This window comes from Paramisgurnus dabryanus, chromosome 17 (genome assembly GCF_030506205.2).
Source record: "Paramisgurnus dabryanus chromosome 17, PD_genome_1.1, whole genome shotgun sequence".
In the NCBI taxonomy this organism is placed as follows: domain Eukaryota; kingdom Metazoa; phylum Chordata; class Actinopteri; order Cypriniformes; family Cobitidae; genus Paramisgurnus; species Paramisgurnus dabryanus.
In genome coordinates, this window is record NC_133353.1 from 1 (window position 1) to 17,084 (window position 17,084).

Here is a 17,084-nt window from a genome sequence, read left to right on the forward strand (position 1 = left end):
CTTTTGTCTATAGTGTGACTATCCCAGAGGGACTGAAGTTTGTGGTGAATAAATATGCCGAACACACACATGAGAGATGGTCACTGGAAAAGGTAAAGTGTTTCTTTTGTTTTGCCTTATCTAGTCACAAACAGGCAGTCCATTCTGTTGTTTGAAGGTATTTTGGTTCTATTTTTCAAGTTCGCTAATGGTTGGGTCCATGGAGAGCAACTTTCAGAGGTCTCTAAAGTTCACCCACTCTTGAAACCTTACAGAGCTCTATCTGAGAAGGTAGCTACAGTAACCCTCCTTCTGACAAAGTGCATTCCCAGACACCATAATGATAATGTCTCTCTATTTCTGTTTTAAAGAACAATTGCGTTCGCTAATGAACTACACATACATTTCTCATCTTGACTAACACTTCTGAGTTCCATCTGTGTTTTAGGATAAAGAAGGTTATCGAGTCGCTATTAAGGAGACGGTCAAATGCATGTTGGTGTTAGGCTGGTCCATTGAAAGAACTAAAGAGGGAGAGACGCAGGGCTGTCACAAACCTGCCAGGAGAATCTCACAGTCTGGTCAGGTAAAATCTATTGATTAATTACAGATCATGTAATGCTGTAAAGGGACACTCCACTTTTTTGAAAATAGGTTCTTTTTCAGGCTCTCCTATAGTTAAACATTTGATTTTTACCATTTTGGAATCCATTTTCTGGCGGTAGCACTTTTAGCATAGCTTAGCACAATACTTTGAATCTGATTAGCCATTAGCATCATGCTCAAAAATGACTAGAGTTTTGAAATTTTTCCTATTTAAAACTTGACTCTTCTTTAGTTACATCGTATTCTAAGACTGATGGAAAATTAAAAGTTACCAAGTTGACTATTTTCGTGCGGTGCATAATATCATTGCGCCTGCTGCAGCCATGGTCATGCAGCAAAGTCTTTGATTATTACGCCAGTTTGAGAGTATAGTTCCTAGCCATATCTGCCTAGAAAATCACAACTTTTAATATTATGTCTGTCTTAGTACATGATGTAACTACAGAAGAGTCAAGTTTTAAACAGGAAAAATATTGAAACTCTTTGGTCATTTTTTAAACGCGATGCTAAAGGTCTAATCAGATTAAATGGATTATGCTAAGCTATGCTAAAAGTGGTAGCACCAGATCCGGAGATCGACTAAATGGATTCCAAAACGATAAAAATCAAATGTTTAAATCTAGGGGAGCTGGAAAATGAGCCTTTATTTTTTTTTTTAAAGTGGAGTGTCCCTTTAAAAGTAGACTGTGGATTTGACATAGAAAAGTGCATTGGTTTTCTACAGGAAGTTGTCTTTTATCTCCAAATAGTTGTCTTTTGAAGGAGCCTCTACATTTAGTCCTAAGCCAGTGGACACCAGCAATGTCACTCTGACCTGGGATCAGTATGTGAGTTCATTCTGAATGTTACTTACTGTTTAGATGAAAAATATGGGAAAAATATAAACCTCACTGCAGTATCTGGAGAGTATCCAAAAGTATATGTATATGCTCATATCGATTTTAAAAAGTTTACCATCTTAAAACATCAAACAGAGGTAAAAAAGGATATTCTTTTATTAACCATAGATTACTACTTTAATTTTGATCACTTCCATAGATAGTAACTCTGGTTTTAATATACGTTAATGCAATGTAAAATGCAAGAACAAGTGATTTCCAAAATGGCCTCATATACAGTATACAACCAGACAGCTCTTTACATTAACAATATTAAAACAGTAATAAATGTCATTTCATTCGGGATAATAAAGGCCATGGCAGAGCAGCTGGCTGAGAATTATCACCACATCTGGGCTGTGAAGAAACTGCAGGAGCTGGAGAATAAAGGTGTGTGTCATAGATCTGACGCTTTAAATGAAGATGCTGTAAATTTCATCATGCTCTGCAACCACCTGCGTCTTACAGTGAAACAAGACAGTGAAATAGCTGTGGACTGTGTTGGGGAGGAGTCCACGTGCTCTGTGCAGCAATGGGCAGTCAATAATATTCAAATAGTTTTTCACACAGATTGTAGGCAACAGTTTACTTCCTGGGATTGGTGATGTAGACAAGAATGACATTATCATAATTTCTCCCACTTCGGACTCAGCCTGTAAGTTAACTCCTGTTACATTGTGACCAAATCTTTTTAAACATGGTAAGGAGCGTCACATTTCCGGCTGACATCAGAGGTATTCAGACCAATCACACCGTACAGATTAGCTGGCCAATCAGGGACACAGCGCTTTTCAAATAGATGAGTTTTGTATAAAATCCATCCGTTTTAGGAAAAGAGTGAAATCTGAAGCCACAAAAATGTATGGTTTGTGGAAAATAATGTTTTTTAAACCATAAACCAGGCAAACACATTATATTATACCAAATACACAAAATAACGTTGTTTGTATTAATGAAATATGTGCACTTTAAAGGGACAAATATGGTCATTTTCCAGCTCCCATAGAGGTAAACATTTCATTTTTACAGCTTTGGAATCCATTCAACTGATCTCCGTGTCTGGTGCTACCCCTTTTGAGTATAGCTTAGCACAATCCTTGCATCTGATTAGAACATAAGCATTGCGCTAAAAATAACCAAAGAGTTTGGATATTTTTCCTATTTAAAACTTGACTCTTCTGTAGTTACATCTTGTACTAAGACCAACAGAAAATTAAAAGTTGTGATTTTCTAGGCAGATATGGCTAGGAACTATACTCTCATTCTGGCGTAATAATCATTGACTTTGCTGCTGTAACATGGCTGTAGCAGGCATAGTGATATTACGCAGCATCCGATAATAGTCCCCTGCTATTAAAAGATACTAAGAGGAATATTTTTGGCTGCGGCGTAATATATCATTGGGTTTTTTTTGCGCATTGCTAATGGTCTAATCCGATTCAATGGATTATGCTAAACTATGCTAAAAGTGGTAGCGCCAGATCAGCTGAATGGATTCCAAAAAGGTAAAAAGCAAATATTTAACTCTAGGGGAGCTGGAAAATGAGCATATTTTTAAAAAAGTGGGATTGTCCCTTTAAGATTTTGTTGTTTTCATTAGGATATTAAGTAAAGATCATGTTATATGAATATATTTTTTTACATTTACTACTAAAGATATATCTAATATTTATTTATCAGTAGTAAAATTTGTTGCCAAGGACTTCATTTGGACAATTTTTTTGCTTGCTCGGATTCCATATTTTCAAATAGTTGTATCTGGTCAAAAATATTGTCCTATCCTAACTAACCATACATCAATGGAAAGGTTTGACTGATTTTGTAGTCTAGTCAAAGGTCACATACTGTACAAAATTGAGTATGTTTTTAAGTAACAATGTACAGAGATAGTTTTTGCAAAATAAAGGCCAAACTGATTGTCAGGTTTTTATGATCTAGAAGAGGTTAATTTTGGCATAATAACCAGATGACTGTACATTATCTTGCTTATTGTATGGTAAATTATCAAAACATTCAGTGAATGGATGCACTTTTAGAAAAAAGGTACAAAAGTTGTCACTGGGATGGTACCAATGTACCTTTGAGGTATTGATATGCACCTTTTAGATACAAAAGTGTACTTTTTGAAAAGGTACCGCCCCAGTGACAACTTCTGTATCTTCTTGTACCTTCTTGTTTTTCTGAGACTGTGTTGATTTGTTAAGGCATTGAGATGTTACAGTACTTTAGAAATAGACCATGAAGTGATATAAGAGACGTACTGTACAGTATGAATAGCACAGTGATTGGATGTAAGAAAAAACTATGTCAAATACACTTTAACAGTCATTATAAAAAAATGTATTATTGCAAGCGTCTAATAAAGTGTAATAATTACTACAGAAGGACTGTTCTCTAACAAATTTAATTAAATCTAATGGATTTTTTTTATGTAACACTTTTATGACTGGTGATTGTCTAAAAGCCAAAACTGGCACATCCGCAGTGCTAAAACACTAAATCTCTTTTTCCAGGAGGGGGCAGTCACCCCCTGCTCATACCTTATGATTCTCTGAGCGTGAAAGATAAGAGACGAGTCAGAGACAAAGCTCAAGATGTTTTCAAGTTCTTCCACATCAATGGGTTCTTAGTGAAGAGGTGAGGACTCTTTGATGCTTAAAATAAGAATGAACATATTGCTTTTGAAGTGCCCTTTTCGCTGACTTGATTCTCACCACAAAGGGGCAGAAAGGTGGCAGATGTTGACTCTCCAGTGATTGCAAGCCGATTTGCTTATGGCCTGCTCCACCAAGCCTTGTGTCTCACAGAGCAAGCCCAGGAGCGCTTACTGGAAATGGGTTAGATACACATTCATATATTTGACTGTTTTACTCCTGGGGCCGTAGCTACAAATTTTGGGTCCCCTGATTGCTTATTGCTTTGGCCCCCTTACTCTTCTATTCCTTATTTAAACAGCATACTTTCTGGTAATTGAATATCATGTCTGCTCATGTTTTGCAGAAGTTGTACAGGCCCGAGGGCAGACTAATAAGACTGAGAACATATCCCATGAACAACAAACTTTCTTCATTAAGGTCGGACATCTCCACTATCCAGACACTTGGATCAGAACCTTTCACTGAAAGCCATGAGAATAAATCATCTGACATACTTGTTTAAATAACCGCCTGATTTCATCCCCAGACAACCATTACATGCATTTTCTACTTCAGCACACATAGCAAATGTGTATTTCTGTGCTGGGATAGTGTATTGAAACTTATGTGTTTAACAACTTGTGTTAAAAGTTTACACTATTGAACCGTAACTGTCATGTTACATTTGTGTAAGTACAGATAATTATGGCTTTTGTTGTTTGTCTATATGGACATCACAGAGGGTCATGTTACTGCCAATCTTTTGATCGATTACCCGTCATGTATCGGTATCTACTCCTGTTCTGAGACGATATTATGCCGGCCAGTTAAAAGCCATTCAGTCCTACATGAAGATCAATATATGTGGTCAGCAGTTCCCTGACCTCCAAGCAACCATCACTCTTATCAATGTGCACTAAAAATTTCACTTTAAAGCCAGACTGTCTTGACTTCATTATATTGATAGAGTATGTTTTCATTCAGGTTCTAGTTTGAATAAATTTTCTTACATTCTGTTCCAGATTGTATTGCCACTGGTTGATCAATACTTTAAAAACCACTATGTCTACTTCCTCTCCACTATGATGTCTTCTCTTAAAGACGGCTGCCAGGCCTCCAACAAAGAAAAAGAGATGGTCACCAGGTAATTCATATAAATTAGATGAATATCCATTTTTCTTCCTTCCTTTATGGTTCAATTTAAATGAGTCTTTGTACTCTTGTACACTGTCCAAAAACATAAACAAAAAAACACTATCTTTCACTGCGGTGGTAACCGTTTTTTAAACATACACTTTTGAACCTAAATATTTATAATAGTACCTATCCAGGATACACCCAATCCAGTTGCCAACGGTCACTTGTGTCGCTGGAATTCGCCAAACTTTTAACCATTGAAATCAATGAGATCGCTTTGCTACTGCTAGTCACTGCTAGTCTGAATGCAGCTTTAGGACCCTATTTAAAGATCTAAGCAAATGGTCTAAATCGGGCAGCGCACAGTCTAAAAGGGTGTGTCCAAATCCATGTTTGCAAATTTAACGACGGGAAAAATGGCTTGTGCGCCTAGCACACAGTCTAAAATGGTTGTTCATATTCTCGTAATGAGTAATGGGTGTGTTTTGGGTGTAATGTACAATAAACCAATGAGAGTCTCATCTCCCATCCCCTTTAAAAGCCAGTTGCGCTCGCGGCATTGCCGATTCCCTATTTAGATGGTGGAATTTGTAAACTGAAAAACTAAGCGGAGGAAGAAGACCACCAGTTTAAGATTGATGTTAAAAAATTGCCTTGTTTTTTTATTTGTATTGAAATCGTTATTTTTTGCATTTAAACATTTAAAAGTCGTTTTCTTTCAGTCATGGAAGTAAAATTAGCAGGCTTTTATTTGCTGTTAATGTATGGATAGCCTACATGATCAGTGTAATATCAAGCAATAATTTACAAATATGCAAGAAAAGGTTTGTACTCTAAAAACACTTTATTTATAACAAACAGAAGATAAAGAATTTACAAACTCGTAGACAGCCACGTTTTAGCACCCAGACAGCACCGTGAGTGTTTTGAAAAGCATAACGGTTCTCATCTCAGCATATCCACAGGTACAAAGTCATCATTTACAATAAATCCATGTGGTAGCATTTAAAAAAAAAAACACATTTCAAAATAGATGAAATATTTGCATCTGTTTAAAGCAAAACATTCATACTTACCAGGCTACAGGTGAAGCAACTTTTTATGTCTTCTAACATCTCGTGATCGGTCCTCATTTATGTCCAAGAGACTCAATAATAATCTTTTACATTTGAATCCTAAGGGGAAAAAAAGGCCTAAAAAGGACACAAATTGTACCTGCTGTGTTAATTGTATCTTAAAATGGTTTACATTATTCGAATCACAGGAATTCCAGCTTTCCAAAAATATGTGAAATGTTTAGCTTTTTGTTTCTGAGTTGTTGTATTTGATGAAGTTTTCTGTCAAATAATGTAGGGTCCCTCCCACGGTACACTGGAATTTTTTTAATATTTAAAAACGTTTGTGTGCTGCTGCGCATCGATATGTGTGATAAACAAACGCGCGTTGTTGTCCCGTTTATAGGCGCATATTACTATAACTCATTTAATAACATAAACAATATTGCACCATCGACTTTATACTTTACACCAGGCTGTTTTAGTTGCCTTAAACTAGCAACGCACCTCGTTTTCAGACCAGAACATCCATGGGCACAAAAATCCACTTGTGGGTGGATGATAGGGCCCAAAGTCTTTGGGTATAACCACAAGACAGTAATAGGACTTATAGCAAAAGAAATGAGTTCAGTGATTGAGTCAGATGTTAATTCAATAACAGAGATTTATTTTATGCCATGGTGTAGTAATGTAGAGACAGTAACAGTGGAGGAAACACAGGCAAAGTTTTAGTGTTCAACCTGCAGACATAACAGAACGTCATGAACTGATTGTTATTCAGAGCCACATTATTTTCTTTATTCACAACCCTACAGTAGCAGATACTGTGTGCGTGTTGTGTGTGTGTGTGTGTGTGTGTGTGTGTGTGTGTGTGTGTGTGTGTGTGTGTGTGTGTGTGTGTGTACATGTATGACAGATTGCATACCTCTGAGACTCCGTACCCATGCTCACTGTCATTGTATATTTTCAGTTCCATCCATCTTGTTGTTTTCCATGCATTACCCTTATTTCTTCTCTCTTACCTTCTGTCTCCTGTTATTCTCTAGTTTATTCTGTAAACTTGGATCCCTAACCAGACGCAGAATCTTTATGTTTGGTAAGGGTTGGTGTGGATGTTTGTTTATTTGTTTTGGTTGATCTTTCTTCCTTTTTCTTTTTCTTTCTTTCTTTCTTTCTTTCTTTTTTCTCTTCGTTCCTTCCTTCTTTTTCAGTCCTTCCTGACATCCTTTGCTTTTTTCCTCTTTTCTTCCTTCTCATCTTTCGTCCTTTTTTCTTTCTTTCTTTATCTTCAATCACTCCTGTCTTCTTTTCCCCTCTTCCCTCTCACCCTTTGTTCTTTTGTTTTTCCCTTTTACTCAACGCTCATCTTTTGTTCTTTTCCCTTTTTCTTCCCTGTCATACTTCGTTCTTTCTTTCTGTCTTTCTTTCTTTCTTTCTTTCTTTCTTTCTTTCTTCCTTTCTTTCTCTTCACTCCTGTCTTCTTTTCCCCTGTTCCCTGTCACCCTTCGTCCTTTTTACCTTTTTCTTCCCTTTCATCCTTCTGTCTTTTTCTTTCTTTCTTTCTTTCACTTCACTCCTGTCTTCTTTCCCCTGTTTCCTCTCACCCTTCATTCTTTTCTCTTTTTCTTACCTCTCATCCTTCGTTCTTTTTCTTTCTTTCTTTCTCTCTTTCTTTCTTTCTTTCTTTTTTCTCTCTTTGTTTTTTATGCATTAAGTGTGAAGGGTTTCTATTTTGATTTTTCGATTTTGATTTCTATTTGTATTAAAGTCTGTTAAAATAAAAAAATATTTCTTTCTTTCTTTCTTTCTTTCTTTCTTTCTTTCTTTCTTTCTTTCTTTCTTTCTTTCTTTCTTTCTTTCTTTCTTTCTTTCTCTTCTTTACATCCTTCTCTTCCCCTCTACCATTTCATCCATCCATCTTTCTTTCTTTCTTTCTTTTTTCTTTCTTTCTTTCTCTTCGTTCCATCCTTCTTTTCTACTCTACCCTCTCGTCTTTTTTTTTCTTTTTTCGCTCCTTTCTTCCTTTCCCTCTCTTCCCTCTCACCCTTTGTTCTTTTCTTTTCCCTTTCTTCCCTCTTATCCTTCGTTCTCTTTGTTTCTTTTTCTTCTTTCCTTCCTTCTTTTTCCCTCTTCCCTCTAATTCTTCGTTCCTTTTTCTTCCATCTCATCTTTCTTTCTTTCACTTTGTTCTTTCCTTCTTTTCCCCTCATCCCTCTCATTTTTTGTTCTTTCTCTTCATTTCTACCTTCTTTTCCACTTTTCCCTGACATCCTTTGCTCTTTTCTTTTCCTTTTTTCTTCCCTCTCATCCTTCATTCTTTTTTTCTTTCTTTCTTTCTTTCTTTCTTTCTTTCTTTCTTACTTTCTCTTAGTTCCTTCATTCATTCCCCTCTTCCCTCTCATTCTTTGTTCTCTTCCCTTTTTCTTCCCTCTCATCCTTCGTTCTTTTCTTTCTTTCTTACTTTCTTTCTTTCTTCTTTCTCTTCACTCCTGTCTTCTTTTCCCCTGTTCCCTGTCACCCTTCGTTCTTTTCCCTTTTTCTTCCCTTTCATCCTTCTGTCTTTTTCTTTCTTTCTTTCTTTCTTTCTTTCTTTCTTTCTTTCTTTCTTTCTTTCTCTTCTTTCCATCCTTCTCTTCCCCTCTACTATTTCATCCATCTTTCTTTCTTTCTTTCTTTTTTCTTTCTTTCTCTTCGTCCATCCTTCTTTTCTACTCTACCCTGTCATCTGTCTTTTTTTTCTTTTTTCGCTCCTTTCTTCCTTTCCCCTCTTCCCTCTCACCCTTTGTTCTTTTCTTTTCCCTTTCTTCCCTCTTATCCTTCGTTCTCTTTGTTTCTTTTTCTTCTTTCCTTCCTTTTTTTCCCTCTTCCCTCTAATTCTTCATTCATTTTCATTTTTCTTCCATCTCACCTTTAATTCTTTCACTTTGTTCTTTCTTTCTTTTCCCCTCATCCCTCTCATTTTTCGTTCTTTCTCTTCATTTCTACCTTCTTTTCCACTTTTCCCTGACATCCTTTGCTCTTTTCTTTTCCTTTTTTCTTCCCTCTCATCCTTCGTTCTTTTTTTCTTTCTTTCTTTCTTTCTTTCTTTCTTTCTTTCTTTCTCTTAGTTCCTTCCTTCATTCCCCTCTTCCCTCTCATTCTTTGTTCTCTTCCCTTTTTCTTCCCTATCATCTTTCTTTCCCTTTCTTTGTTCCATCCTTCTTTTTCATGTTTTCTCACCCTTCATTCTTTTCTTTCTATCTAATTAAACCAAAAAGCTGGTTCAGGTTATTTAGATAAAGACTTTTCATTCAGAGGCACTTCTTTATATTCAGAAGCTGCAGTCTCTGAATGGTTCACTGCCATTGTTCACTCAGCCCAGTCTTGTAGTGCTGAGGTGAATGCTCACATACCTCATTAATTTTATTTACCCGGCCTCCCTGCCTGGAAAACATAAATCAGAGGCTGCTGCTTTATCTGGATTACACTGAGCTCAATGCCATGCTTCCTCTTAGGAAATGATGCCCCTGCCGTGGTAAGCTGCCTTCAAATCCTGGCACAATCCCTGGACAGCAGGTAATTAATGCCACATAGTCTGTACGGTGCACTGATCTGCTAACCAAACTGTCAAAACCATGTTGTCTGCACATCCTGATTTTGATTTGAGATGTTAACGTTTACAAAATCTATACATTGATTATTTAACCTTTAATTGTGAAATGTGAAAAAATGATATGTGGTTATGCTACTCAACTTGTAGAGCATTGCATCAGCAGTAGATTCGATTTTCAATTCAAATAGGTTCAATTTGATATGTATTTTTAGATTATTGTATAGCTTTTCAGTTTTGTTGACACACATAAGCTCAACATACTTTGCTGCCTCCTGAATTAATTGTTTGTTTCTAGGATGATAATAAAAAACGCATCCGATTCCATCAGGGTATCACTCTGGTCATTTTTTGAAGCCGCTGCAGAGGATCTAGAACAAACGGTGGAAATTGTGACCCGGGATGGAAACGGAAACGAAGACCAGAGCAGGGTGGACGGAGAAGTCATGACATACACCACAAGCACCCTAATACCAGTGCTGACCGCTCTCTTCCAACATGACTCTCTGAGGCAGCATGGAGATGGACTGATCGGTGAGACTATTGGGTGGAATAGATTAAAGAAATGACCATGGCTGGAAATGGCCGAAATTTACTGGGGGGGTCTCTTGGGGGGGATTTTAGATGATTTCTTAAATGGGTTTAAAATAACTAATAACTTTAAACATTTTTATGTTTCCTCCTAAGTATGTTTTATTTAATGTTTAAGTCACACAAACTTCTAACAAGAAATTTGATTAAAGAAAATTTTGGGATATTTAGTAAATTGATATTTTAACCCCTTTAGACCTGATCAGCATTTTTATTGGGTTGAACAACAAGGATCTAAAGGTGTTAAATAAGAGAAATAATCTGAAATGAAACTGATACATCAGTCATGTCATGTGATAAAAGCTCGATGATGCATTATGAAATAATGTTGCAATAAAAATACTCATAATGGAGATTCATTTTTAAATGCTATTAAGTTAAATATAATTTATTTTCCACCATTTCAAAAATTCTAACCAGTCAGAGCCCTCCCACTTAGAATTCCCTCCCCGGACACCGTTCCCCTTCATTTCTCTCATTTCCAGCCCTGCAAATAGCAGCAGGTAATTGAATGAATAATGACTAGATTAGTATGTCTTCAAATTAATGATCTAATAGATAAAGTGGACAGAAAGAGTAGAAAGTACATAAAGGAAAATAAACAGAGGTTGTTGTTAAGCAGTGACAAAATATTCAGAATTATATTGGGTTGAATGAATTACTTCACATTCCACTTGCACAGTGCACAGTATAGTGTATTGAACCATGTGCTTGACCCCCTTATGTTTGATTTGGGCGAATGCACAGATGCCACATAAAGATTTCCAATACACGTCTACAAACTGTTCCCTCTCCAAAATTGCCTATATTCAGTCTAAAAAGGCCTCTCACCGTGACATTTCAACATCTCTCGCCGAGTTTAACTGAAGGGCCATGAAGAAGCATCCACTTTGAACGAGCGGTTTCGTGAGAAGTACAGCATCATTTGTTATTCCTCCGCATTCAGTCTTGGTCCAAGAATTTTCCTTTGAATGTGACCTTGCTCTATAAACTAACATTTTCAGCATGCTGGCAGAAATGCCGCTGATGTCTGTCTGTGTCAGACCGCAGCACTACAGTGGATTCGCTGAGATAAAAACCTGCTGTGAGGCACGCTTGTGAACGTCATCTGTTGAATCATTCATACCTGCACGTTTCTGCTCTCGTATCAACTTATTACCATTTTATTAGGAAAGCATTCACTCATTTGTTTATCTTTTCCAGTTCTACTGTCTTATGAATAAATCTTACACGCAGTTGGGCCGAACCGTTGCTTTTCTTTTTGTGATTTACACTCCCCTCATAAATAAAGAGTGCTTACATAAAACTGTACTAGATGAAAGGAGAAAAGATTTGTTTATCTGCTAATCTTGGACCCCTTCTGTACCCTTTCAAAATGTACAACTTTGCATCTAAGGAGTTCATATTAGTACCTCAAAGATATATATTGGTAATGGTACATATTTGGATCTTCTTAAATGGTTCTGTCCCAGTGACGTTTTTAATAGTTAAAGGCGGGGTGAACGATTTTTGAGAAACCCTTGGAAAAGGGAGTCGGGCCGAGTACCAAAATACACATGTAGCCATTCAGCAGTAAGGGGCGTGTCTACTATCCGACATCGTTGCCTGGGTTGCGTATTTGTGGGGCGGGTCTATCAAAAGAAGGTTCAGATTCTATTGGGGTAGGGGCGTGTTTGTTTAGGTGATTTCAAATGTCAACATCGGCTTCATGCACCCCGCCTTTAAGTTTTACTGTGTTATTTTCTGTAAATGTGGCTTTTTGCTTATGTGCTTTGTTGCAGGCTTCAATGTTTATAAATGAGTTTTACATGCATTTTTTTGTTTTAATTTTAGTTGATGAAATCCAGGCCTATTGTTACAGGATCATCAGCAGCCTCTATATTCTTGGCACCTGTAGTGGTACCTTCATGGAGAGGTGATACCCTTGTCAAATATGTTTTCCCAACCACATTGTTATTAATTCTGAGTGCTCTGTTATTGCTCAGTTTGGCATTTGCAAACATTTGCACTCCTCAGATATTACCTCATGTCTGGGCTTGTGGTTTATCTGTCAATCATTTTTTATTTTTGTTTTAATAGACAGAGGTCGGTCCTAGGGGAGTGTCTGGCGGCATTATCTGCAGCATTTCCCGTGTGTTTCTTGGAACTAAATGACTTTCATTACCTGTCTGACACTATGAGTAATGAAGAGACCGAAGGTAAAAAAAAAAATGCCTTTACATTCACATACAGGTATCTTTGCCCCCATACACGATTATGGATGTTAGTGTGATCTTTCTAGCCGAGAGGGCCTGTAGGCTCCTCCCCTCTTTGCAAGAGGCTTTCTCAGAGGTTGAAGAGCTTGCAGGGGCGGGGCCGGCCGCCCGCCACGCCCTTTTAACGAGGGTCACCGAGGTGACGCTTCCTCTGTTGTGTAGCTATATCTCTCGATGGGGGGACACTGAAAACCAGGCATTCAAAGATGGCTACTGTTCTTCTGTCACCCCCCAACACTCTGATGCCCTACTGGGTCACATCCTTTCCATCATCAATGCCCACCTGGGGACGTCAGATGGAGCTTGGATGAAACGGCTAGCAGGTGAGTTGGACATTTAGCACGTTTTATACCATTGGAAAAATCTAATCACAAATCATGTATTTTTAGTGTGTGCCCAGCCAATCATCACTGGGGCACAGGAACACCTCTTAAAGAGTCACTTCCTACCTCTAATGGAAAAGCTGAGGAAGAGGGCGGAGTCAGTGCTTCGGGAGGAGGAGCATTTAAAGGCAGAGGGGCGTGGCGATTTCTCAGAGCAGGAGTTGGACATTCAGGAAAGGTTTACGGTGTTGGTGCAAGATATCTACGCATTTTACCCAATACTGATTCCATTTATAGACCTACACAGGTGAGGAGCTGTTGTACTGTATTCAGGCTATTACTGGTTACTGGTGCCTTAAATTGAGGAGCTCAGATGAAAAAGCCACTTAACACTAGGGGTGTAACGATAAATCGGGACACCCGCTAATAATAACCTGTCTGATATCGATTCGGAATAGCAAATGTGATATTTTCATGTACTACAACTCTTTGATCACTATAGGAAGTCCTTATCAATCTAAAATCACTGTAAGAGTCGTTTATAATACGCATTTGAAAAAAAAAGAAAAGGTTTTAAGAACAGTGATATAAATATGCTTATGAGTGATTCTTGCGAAATTAGACTTATGCAAATGCAAAGTAAGAGTATCGAAATAAGAGGCATACAGTTAAAAACATCACTTCATGTACTACTTTGAACATGATTTCAAATGACATCATACAAACCAATTTTGTTGTTTTTTCCACATTTAAGGGGAAAATTTTCATTACCGCAACGTGTCCATGACTGGATTTGGGTTTTTTGACATGGAAATATTTATAATTAAAAAGTCTAAAAAATAAAAAGCTTCAGTGCATGTTATACTATAAACATTTACCGTACATAAACATGCGGTATTTGGTGATCATTGGTAAATGTAGAGACAAAAATAAGGAATATAAATGTCCAAGAGCAGTTTTCTCATCCTCCGCAACAATTTCAATCATTGTTTAAGCCCTCATGAAACTAACATTTTAAAAAAATAGTTGGAAGGGACATAATTGACTGTGACAATCAAGATGGCTACCTGGTAAGCAGTTCTTATTTTTTCTCTTCAGATAAAAGCTGAAATTTTGTTTGTCATAGTACCTAGAACACTTTTTAGTTCTCATTACCAAAACATGAGTTTGTAAATGCATATATTTAATGTAATATCATGTTGCGGTAATGATAATTTTTTATAATGATAATCTTAAAAAAAATTATAATTCTATAGTAAATATATTTTTAAAATCCTCTAAAAATAATGGTTATCGGAACTTCTGACATTAATCTTATATGTGCAGAAAAAAATGGCTTCAAAGGCTTTTTAAAAATTCTGATGCTGGACACTTTCTAAATCTGGATTTCGTGAGAAACACCCTTATAGGCATTTTCTGAAGCTGTGTGTGTAAATGGTACATCTTCTGTGGCACATGCATGAGAGCGCCCTGGCTTTTGTATGTAGGGGCATTGGAGCATAATTCATTGAGAAGCATAGCAATCAATCACATGATTTATCGTTATACCCCTACTAAACACCACCTCCAAAATGAGATAATGATATTAACTGAATGCTCTTGGCATTGTACATTCATCAAATACCCTCGCTTGAAATCCGTTTAATCCTGACATAACTTGGATCCCCCCAATATTAAATCTTTTAAATGAATGAAATAGACACTAAAGAGAAACCACTAATTTTGTGGCAGCATGCGACGATGTGAAGTGCTTCATTAAATCCGAATTACTTGCCACAGACATGGACCGACTCTTTCTTCATGGGCATAAGTTGCATGTTACATTCTTGCCTTTCACCTCAACAATGGAAAAGTAGCGCTTTTTATACTTTGTGATTGCGACCACTACCTTTAAACTCTGTTGTTGAGGGTGTGTGCGATTTGGACAGGCTGTAGCGCGAGGACCTGGCTGCCTGTGAGTGCCTTAAAACAGGGATGGGGATAACAGCAGCAGCACCCGCTGAGAACGATACATGCTCTCACCTCCAACCAAGCCAGAAAAGATCGCTAGATTTGTCCGAGTCGCTTTTTTGAAATAAAGTCGCTAAAGGGATCACACACATACCAGAGAAAAACATTGCCTGTCTGGCTGAGACAGCCTACTCGGGTGAAAATCGTTTCAGTAAGATCAATTATAGTAACGCGCAATATTTTATTGTCAGAAACGGTATCGGCATTATAACTGGAAAAAACAGTAATTTATTTGATTACTCGTTACTAAAAAAGTAATGTAGTAATGTAATTTATTTATGAGGCTGTTTACACTTGGCATTAACATGCGTTTTCGTCGATCTGATCACAAGTGGACGACGTTAATGCCAGGTGTAAACGGTGTTCAAAAAGTTTTGAACGCGTCCACTTTCGACCACTTTCAACCACATCCAGAGGTAGTCGAAACCACTTTCGATCGGATCGCTTTGGAGTTGAGGAACGCAATGTGGTTGAATGTGTTCGAACAGCCACACGCGACCGCCTTCTCTCCGCCCATTTATCTAATCTGAGGTATTAAACACAAATGTTACGTCTTTTTTTACATCTGTTGTGAACATACGGTGAACAGCGCTGTTTTTACCCTCTCATTGATAAAACTAAAGCGGAGGAGGATCATCAATTGCGCTGAAAATTCAAAGAAAGCTCTTACATACACGTACAAATCTCTGTGCAGCATGTTTACTTACTAAACAAGCAGTGGACTCCGACATGATATTAGTTTGCGTCCATATAAACTCATAATTACTCCCGCTCGCGTTTGAATGACAGCAGAGAGACTCGCCCACCATCTCACGGACCGTCCCCTCACAGTATTCAGGACAGAAGTGGTCGAAAGTGGACAAAAGAGACGGATTTAAATACCAGGTGTAAACGTAATGTGTCTCTCTCGTCCACTTGTGATCCGATCGATGAAAACACATCTTAATACCAAGTGTAAACAGCCCCTATAACGCCATTATTCCCATCACTGGTCTCTTGTGACTACTTGGACCTGAATATAACCCGATTGTAGCAGTGACATGAATCACAGTGCCCCCTAATGTGTGTTCAATTTCTTCATTTTTACATTCTGACTTTTATCATTTGCAATGTTTCTAGTTCTAGCATTTTTAGTGATTTTGCAACTGTTTACTATGCCTTGTCCAAAGAAAGTTTTTTTAGAAGTGGAAGTTTTTGCCAAAAAAGCCAACATGGACTTACAGTACATAGTAAATCCATGTAAATTGATTTAATTTATTTACACCAGATGCGTATGAAGTGAATAAAATGTGCTATTCGTGCATAGTTGAACGCTTGAACATTTTAAGTTAACTATTCATTTGCACCGGAAATTCGAGTCATTTGCGCCTAAAATTTGCATCATTTGCACGTGAAATTCAGTTTCAAGCTTTAGCTAGCTTGTAGTCTCAATATGTATCTATCTCAACTTGAGTAAAGAGTGTTTTTCCATCTTGCCAGGTTGTCTGACCTCCTCACTCACTTTCTTCCAAACAAGATCCTTTTTATTCCTGTTTCTATAAAAGTTCGAAGATGTGTCATACGGCTCCGGGTGTCTACATACAGTGACGATTATTTTGTCCTCCGTTGTTGTTTTGTATTTCTGCCTCCGCTCACTACGTCATAATCACTTCACTACTAGAGCAAGCTCCTGTTTGGTTAACGCTGTGTGAATATCCGCCAAAGTTCTTATTTTTCAACTAATTTTCGTCAAATGACCGAAATGCTGAATTAAGGCTGCGTCATTCGCGCCAAAGGATGTCTTTTGTGTCTTTCCATTGACTTAACATGTAAATCACTCATGCTTAACGCATTGTTCGCATCTGGTGTGAACGCACCATTAAATAGTTTTGCAGTGAAAGTTACATTTGTGACTAAAGTGACATTTGTAAAAATTAGGAATTTCAAAACTGACCTTTTCACTGCAATTAAAGTGAACCTGTAAATATGAGGTGGATAAAAAATAATTATTTACAAGAAACGCATGCAACTTCTGAAATATTTTTG

At 37.5% G+C, this 17,084-nt stretch overlaps 1 protein-coding gene across 1 annotated transcript in view; it reads left to right on the forward strand.

Annotated features, from left to right (window-relative positions):
• Window positions 1-11: 11 nt before the first annotated feature.
• Window positions 12-17,084, forward strand: part of LOC135727315 (ryanodine receptor 2-like) — a gene marked incomplete at its 5' end in the record, with an annotated part of 44,638 nt that continues 27,565 nt past the window's right edge. The window contains 16 exon segments of the mRNA XM_073812468.1: window positions 12-92; window positions 181-270; window positions 428-565; window positions 1,335-1,412; window positions 1,778-1,853; window positions 3,977-4,100; window positions 4,185-4,300; window positions 4,482-4,537; window positions 5,122-5,243; window positions 7,338-7,387; window positions 9,786-9,846; window positions 10,179-10,414; window positions 12,305-12,386; window positions 12,551-12,669; window positions 12,753-13,049; window positions 13,116-13,356. Of these exon segments, the coding sequence (XP_073668569.1) occupies window positions 12-92; window positions 181-270; window positions 428-565; window positions 1,335-1,412; window positions 1,778-1,853; window positions 3,977-4,100; window positions 4,185-4,300; window positions 4,482-4,537; window positions 5,122-5,243; window positions 7,338-7,387; window positions 9,786-9,846; window positions 10,179-10,414; window positions 12,305-12,386; window positions 12,551-12,669; window positions 12,753-13,049; window positions 13,116-13,356 (1,967 nt within the window).